Source organism: Arachis hypogaea, chromosome 13 (genome assembly GCF_003086295.3).
Source record: "Arachis hypogaea cultivar Tifrunner chromosome 13, arahy.Tifrunner.gnm2.J5K5, whole genome shotgun sequence".
NCBI lineage: Eukaryota > Viridiplantae > Streptophyta > Magnoliopsida > Fabales > Fabaceae > Arachis > Arachis hypogaea.
The window spans coordinates 136,314,882-136,322,563 of NC_092048.1; the positions used below are offsets into that span (position 1 = coordinate 136,314,882).

Below are 7,682 nucleotides of genomic sequence, written 5' to 3' on the forward strand. Positions count from 1 at the left end.
GTTATATATTTGCTAAAGGAAAAATGAGGACAGTTGGAACAAAAAGGGAACAACAACAAAACAAGGACAAGTGTTGTTCAAATAAAGCAAGGACACCCCACTAAACCAAGATGTCAGCAGAGCACTATTTAGATCATGGTTGAGTAAAAACACAAACTAGCAAAGAATAGTAGCAGCAAGGGTTATGGAGAAAAATAAAAAAAGAAGTGCATGCCAAGGAAGAAAGCAAAGCAAAGCAAAGGATCACAGAGGTGGTGGACGGGCTCCTCAAGCAACAGAGATAGTGGAGCATGGTGAAAAAGACTGCATGCCAGCTGAGACAACTCCAACGGGCAGTTGATACAAGACATGGAAGAGGCAAAATTTGAAGGCAAGCTGAAGATATAAAAGAGACCTCATTCCAACATTTGAAAACAAGAAAAAGAGAGCACAAACTCAGAGCATCATCTCAAACATTGAGTTGAAATCTTTTTCTTCTACTCAAGCTTAATTTCTGATTTTCATTGTTATGGCTGTCTTATGTCATTTTCTGTTTTGAGAAAAAGGCTAATCATGTGAGGTGTAAAAGTCAAGAGTGATGCAAAAGAGTCACTGTATTCTTGTGTAATTGGAAGATTGAACTAGGACTAGTTCCCCTTGTCAAGTTGGGTTAGCACTTGGTGAGTTTGAATCTATTAGGATTCCCCTTCCAAGTTGGGACAGGACTTTGGTGTCAAGCTTTGGTGAAGAAAGTTTAGGAATAGATACTAGTTAAATTAGGATGTAATTCAATAGTATTGGTGTTTGTAATCAATGGATTATAGTGAAAATTCCACCATGAATTGTGGTGGAGACTGGACGTAGGATTCATGGCACTTGGAATCCGAACCAAGATATATGCGGGCATCTTTCTCTTCTTCCCTTCTTTGATTATTTTCTACACATGAGACAAAAAGAAAAAATCTCCTGCAATTTCAGCTTCAGTGAAAACAGAGTCTGAAACTTTAAGTTTTAAACCAACTTGATTCAACCCCTCCTTCTAAAGTTCAAGTAGAACCATCAGTTTTTAATGTTTTAAAGTCATATTTTAATTCAAAATTTTTTAAACCTCTTATTTCAATTTTAAAAAAAGTTTTAAGTGGATTTAATGTTGTCTCACTGTTAATTTTGACACAAATAATTCGTATATTGAAAAATTAATAGCATTCGATTTCAAAAAGAAGTAAAATCGATCCACCAACTATCACTAATATATAAGCTTTTTTTTATTTCGAATTGTTGAAGATTAATTATTAGGATTTGGTGTTTTGAATAAAAAAGGAAATTGAGAAGTATTATACTATTACGAGAAGATTTTTGTTATGTTTTTCAAACATATGGAAGAAAATATGATTTAACCAGTAATATTATTAACGTTTAAATCATTCATTTCATCAATTATTAGTATCAAATTTAATGGTAAGATAATATTAAATCTGTTTAAAATTTGTTGGGACAAAAATAAAATATTTAAAATCTTAAAAATAAAATTAGAATTTAGCCTAAATGTTAGAGACTAAAATAATATTTTATCCTAATAATAACTATACATAAATACAATAAGATTTTAGCTAATATGAGTAATTACATGTTAATGTTATTATTAATAAATATTTTAATATTTTATTTTAATAAATAAATATATTAAAAACTTAGTTAAATAATAATAAATATTGTGATTCGTAGTTACCTGTGAAATTGACAAAGAAATTTCGAATTGTGGGCCTTCATAAGTAGAGAGATTAATGATAGGGAGGCCAATAGTGAAATGAGGATCAATCTGTATAAAACCTGGACACATCATATTGTAACATCCTGTTGTCCTGAATGAATCCGACTGTAATAATCATTTTCCAACAACTTATTAATTAATTAATCAATCTCCGAACTAATTCAAAATTAAATTAAAATGCAAATAAAATAATAAATAATGATTGTACAAGATTTCTTTACTTACCGTCCATAGAACGAAAACGTGTGTTAATTTGTTGTGATAAATTTGCGGGGACACCTGTATACAAGATTAGTTTTAGCTTTAGAATATTTTGATTAAAAGAATACTTATTTATAAAACAAGAAACTTGCATAAATAGTTAAATACCCTTTATTCATAGGATAGGAGTGATGTGTGTGCAATTGTGCATCGGATAATTTTAATTTTAATTATGTTAATATATTAATAATAACAATAATTAATTCTGATTCACTATATGAAATTAATGTTAAAATATGGATGTTTATTGAATTTTTGTACTAATTAAGAAAAATTATCATCAATACTAAATTCGATTAATTTTAAGGATTAAATAATATTAATCAATTAATAACATGCCATTCATACATTGACATTGACTTTTACTAATTTTGAATTAATTAATTAACTCTGATTGTTAATAAGAAATAGTTGAAATAAAAATTTAATTCTCTCCATTTTATATTTGTTCGAAACCAATAAATAATTTTTTTAAAAAGTCCAAAAAAGGAAGGACATAAATAATGGATATCAGTCGTTTACATATTTGTTTGAGAGGTTTTCTCAGATTAACTAATTAAATAAATTGAAAATTACCTGCCACCCAAAAAGGATTGTGTTAATTCCATTAGATTCACCGTTCTGAACCGCAATTTGAGCAATACTCATTTGATACTTCCTTACTTTTGGTTGATAAACATTGATGTGGCCATTAACTCCCATATACCCATCCTCTCTATTGTCCATTATCATTGCTACAAGCTACAAATTAAAAACATGTAATAATTATTCATTATTCTTAAATTATTTGTTTCTTTATTTTTTTTGATAAATTTAATATATTTAGACAAACATATATAAATATATTCAGATACATTCATTTTTCAATGACTCCTAAAAATACAGAAACATTACATGTAGAATGCATTATTCATCCATAAAACTAAACGCAAATTAAAATAATGTGTCATTAATTTATTCTATTAATTTTTATAATTTTATTGAATTTTTAATTAAATTTTTATATTTTTTTAATTGTGTCTTAAAAAATTTTTTTAATTGTGTCTCTATATCATATCGAATTTTATAACTAAATTTTTACGGTAATAAAAATATTAGAACTAACGGAATATTCTGTATATTAAACATATTCATTTTGCTTAGCGGAATATTTTATTAATTTCAACGTTTTTATCATGATAGAAACTTAATTACAAAATCTGATATAATACAGCGACTCAATAACGAAAAAAAAAAGTATAAATACCTACTTAAAAATTCAATAAAACTATATATATAATGACTGACAGAATAATTAAACCATTAATTAATTATCGTGTCCAAAAAGAAAAAGAAAATTACTTACATGATTTCCTGGGAAGCTTTGAGCCAAGTGATGATGAGCAAAAGAAGTGGTTTTGATTTCATTAATAAGGTCATCTTTAGATGTTCTACGGATAGGAACATACCCTTTTGGACAAGAGAATTTCTCTAACACAAAATCTAGTGTTTTATTTGTTACATAATAAAAAGCATGCTTCCTTCTCTCTAGAAAAGTTGGCTTTCTCTGCGTGACAGTGTGTTTTATATATATATATATATATATATATATATATATATATATATATATATATATATATATATATATATATATATATATATATGAGATTAATAATGGTTTACAAAAATTTTTAAGTGTATTGGTGTTCTAGTATTTCAATAATTTTTAATTGTTTGATTTTAATTATAAAAAAATATATAATATACATAATTAAAATTAACCATTAAATTCATTAAAATATCGATGTACAGATATATATTTTAAAGTTTTTCAACGATTCATATTGAAATTGTTATATACAATTTAAATAAAATTGTGATTAACTATTTCATGAGAGAGAGTGTAGAAAAAAAAGTCAGGAATCGTTCGATTAGTGATCAACGATTGAAAATTATTGAAGAATTTAGTAGTATCAATTTGATGAGAGAATCATGTTACATCGAATGAAAGAAAAGCTGAAAATTATTAAATCACGGATTAACGATTGAAGTTCTCGATGAAATCGGTACTCTTATTTTCATGTAAAGAGATATTTGTCTTTTTTTTTAATTGTTTGTCACATTTTGTGATATTTTTTGTCTTTTCATAATGATTTATTCTGACATCGATTCAACTGATTCAACTCATATCAATACATTACACCAAATTTATATAACAACCCTGTATTACATCATTTACTTTACAATATAAAAAAAAAAAAGCCGAATACAGTACCTGAAGCTTATGATTTTTCAAGAAAGGATGGTCAAAAGCTGGTTGCTTGTGGATATCAATACAATCAACAATATAACCTTGTTCCGTCTGCAGGTACCACACACTATATATTTTAATAAAAATAAAAATAAATAAATTAAATTATGAGAATTTAAAGAACTATATAGTATATTTTAATAAATAAATGATAATACTTGGAAGCTCCTAATGGGAGGCTTGTTGATGAGGTTCAGATGTCTCTTTATTTCGTCTTCTTCTGTTGTAGATATGGTTAACGTAGTACCATCAACCCTGTAATCATTGGCTGCTAAGCAAAAGAAAAAGAATAATAAAATATTGGCCATTTTCAGAATTCTCAAACTTGTTTAAAGGAGATGGGTTATATTTGTAAATTATGTGGATCCTTAAAACTATTATGACAAATACATGTCAGGAACACATACAATTAAAAAACGATAATATTAGATAAAAAATAGTCTTTATCAACTATCCGACCTTTTAAGAGGTTGGACACACCAAGAGGATTCAGCTTTACTTATTCGAAATAAGTAACTGTCTCTTTAAATTTTTCTTATTATCTCTATTCCCGACAAAGATGGAATTATTTCAAAAGATAATTATTAATTCTATTATAAATACATTAACACTTCTCAGTTATATTCATATTTTAATCAACTAAAAATATGTCTAAAATTTTTACTAACTTAAGTATTAGAGTTTCTTGTATGTACCACCTCCTACTTCTTTACGAAAAACTCGGATAGCAGCATTTCAACGTAAGAATATGTCAGACACTATCTCAAAGAGTTTAGACCTCATACTCATCAGACCTAAATTAACATTTCAGGTAATTCTCAAAATAAATACTAAATAAGACAAATTTTGACTATTTTTTATTAATATTTTTTGTTATCAAATATTTACTTAAAAAATACAAAAAAAGATATCATTATAAATTTTCCAAAAAAAGAACCAATTAATGTGTGTCATTCAAGTGTATACCAAGAAATAAAAATATTTATTGTTTACCATTCTAAAAATAATTTAGATAAAATGTGCTATAGTGACATATTTTAAAAATATAATAATATAAATTTAAAATTTTAATGTATATACATTTAAACATTTATCTTTTCGATAATAATTGGTCAAATATTTTATTTTTTAATATTTTTAAAATATGTCTTTAGAATATATGTTACTCAAATTTAAAAAAGGATATTAAATATATTGTGTGTTTAAGGCATTAAACACTTTTGATTTTGAGTTATTTTTTCAAGACATGCATTAATATGATTTTATTTTATTTTTCACCACGAATCTGTAACACGTGTCATAAATGAAATCCTTCCCTAAAAAGCAGATTATTTCAGCCCAATTACATTCTCTGTATTTTTCCAGTCAATATGTCATTAACAGTATGTATCTATTAGGAAAGGAAAGACATAATTCAATTAAAGATTTCTTTTCATAATTAAAGATTTTAAAATGGTACAAACATCTATAAATTTAATGGGCTTTTTGTTAATGAGTGCCTTAAGATATTTATTAATATTATTTTACTTGGATTTATCGAGTACTCAACTCACTTTTCATCTTAAATAAGTATTGAAAATTCGAATTTCATTTTGTTTATGCAGCAAACCAGTAATCTATGGATTTAGAGCCTCTAAATTTTGAATATAACTTTAGAGAATAAAATATTTAATGGTGAGAGATCTCACTTTATCCTTTAAAATAAAAATTTAAAATGTTGAGAATCCAAATTTGTAATTTATTAACTAACAATAAACCTTTAAATAGAATTCAAAATTTTTCAGATTAAGAGATACCGTGAACAATTAAAAAAAGTGACTTCACTTATTTTTTTTCTGTTAAATATACAATAGATGTTTAAAAAATTTAAAATATTGTCACCAATTTTTTTTTTTTAAAAAATATTTAACTTTCCATATTACTTTTCTTAACAAGTGTTTTTCTTTTTTTTTTTCCGATAGCAAAAAGCTACTTTATTCTGTCTCTTTTTATTTAAGTAAAAATCATTATTTATATTTTTTCCCCGGAATTTCAAATATCTACACGTTTATGCATTATTAAGGTATTTCACGGGCAAATACACATATTAGTATATTACTCGTGTTAACAAGCAATATAGAGTTTATGATAAGTTGGCAGTTTCGCAAGACATGGACATGGAGTTTGTAATTTCTACAAATCCTCGGACGAGTTTGTTTATCCCTTCACCACGTGTTACTTTGATAAAAATGACAACCATTCATGCAATTATGCAAAAGCATTAGTCTGAACTAAATTTTTAAAGTGGTCTTTAAAATTTGTGTCGTGCATCAATTTGACCTTTAAGATTTCAATTGCACTTATTTGAATCTTTAGATTGAACTCCAAATTAAATATAGGTCCTTAGCCCAATTTCGAGTTGAATTCCGGACTAAATACATGTCCTGATCTAATTTCAGACGTGAATTGGCAGCCGAAAAGTTAATGTGGCCCGGCAGTACCACATAGAATGAATGAAATGACGTTGTTTTGATCCTAGGCGGTTTTGAAAGTAAAACATTGCCGTTTTACTATGTAAAAGAATGAAAAGGTTGTTTAGTGAAAGGGGTAATCACTTACAATGTCTTCTTCCTCTTTTCTCACCAACATCAACGCTTCGTCTCCTCTATAGCTAGAGACAATGGTGATAGATTAGGGTAATGTTGCTTCGTTGTTGATTTGTTTCGTTCTTTGAGCGAAAGTTGGAGGAAGTCTCATGGAGAGCTATTGAAGCATAGGGTGGGAAGTTTAAGCTATCTTCAATGTTAGTTTTTTTTTTAGAATATTTTTTTTGGCTCATTTATCATTCTTCCGTTGTTGGGTTGTTTTAGTTTACTCTTTTCGTTTGCATTCATAGTTTTTTCGGAATGATATGTTGTTAGTTTTTATTGCTTATATATTTGAACGAAATTTGGATGCTCTGTTTTTGTTGAATAGAACAGGGACCATTTTTTATGGTGTAATGTGTTTGTTTTTTTTTCTTTAGTTGCATGTGGTTTAAGTTTTTTCTTGTTTTGCTATGATGCAGACGGATGCAATTTTAGATATAATGTTTCATCATGAAATTTTTTTTGAAAAGGATAAGAATGGGAGGTTGGCTTATTCTCCTGACAATAAGTATTGTTTGGGTGAGGTTGATGTGAACAGGTTGGATGTGTTCTATCTGAGAAACTACTTCAATGAGTTAATTTATGACGAAATAAAGAAAGTGGGATTGAGACGTTTAAACTCTGATAATGAGTTGAGAGAGTTGTGTTTTTTTAGGAGAAAAAATGGTGTTATTGATGTATACATTGAATATGGAATATCATCACCTCAGATACTTGAAAGGACAGGAGGTTATAGTGTACCTTGATGACCAAG

General features: G+C 27.1%; 1 protein-coding gene across 1 annotated transcript; it reads right to left on the reverse strand.

Annotated features, from left to right (window-relative positions):
• Positions 1-1,562: 1,562 nt before the first annotated feature.
• Positions 1,563-4,609, reverse strand: LOC112783146 (protein neprosin-like). The gene is made up of 6 exons (XM_072210932.1): positions 4,460-4,609; positions 4,266-4,352; positions 2,588-2,752; positions 1,976-2,029; positions 1,709-1,855; positions 1,563-1,589 (listed from the first exon to the last, which is right to left on the reverse strand). The coding sequence occupies exons 1-6, from the start codon at positions 4,607-4,609 to the stop codon at positions 1,563-1,565; spliced, it is 630 nt and encodes a 209-aa protein (XP_072067033.1).
• Positions 4,610-7,682: the final 3,073 nt, after the last annotated feature.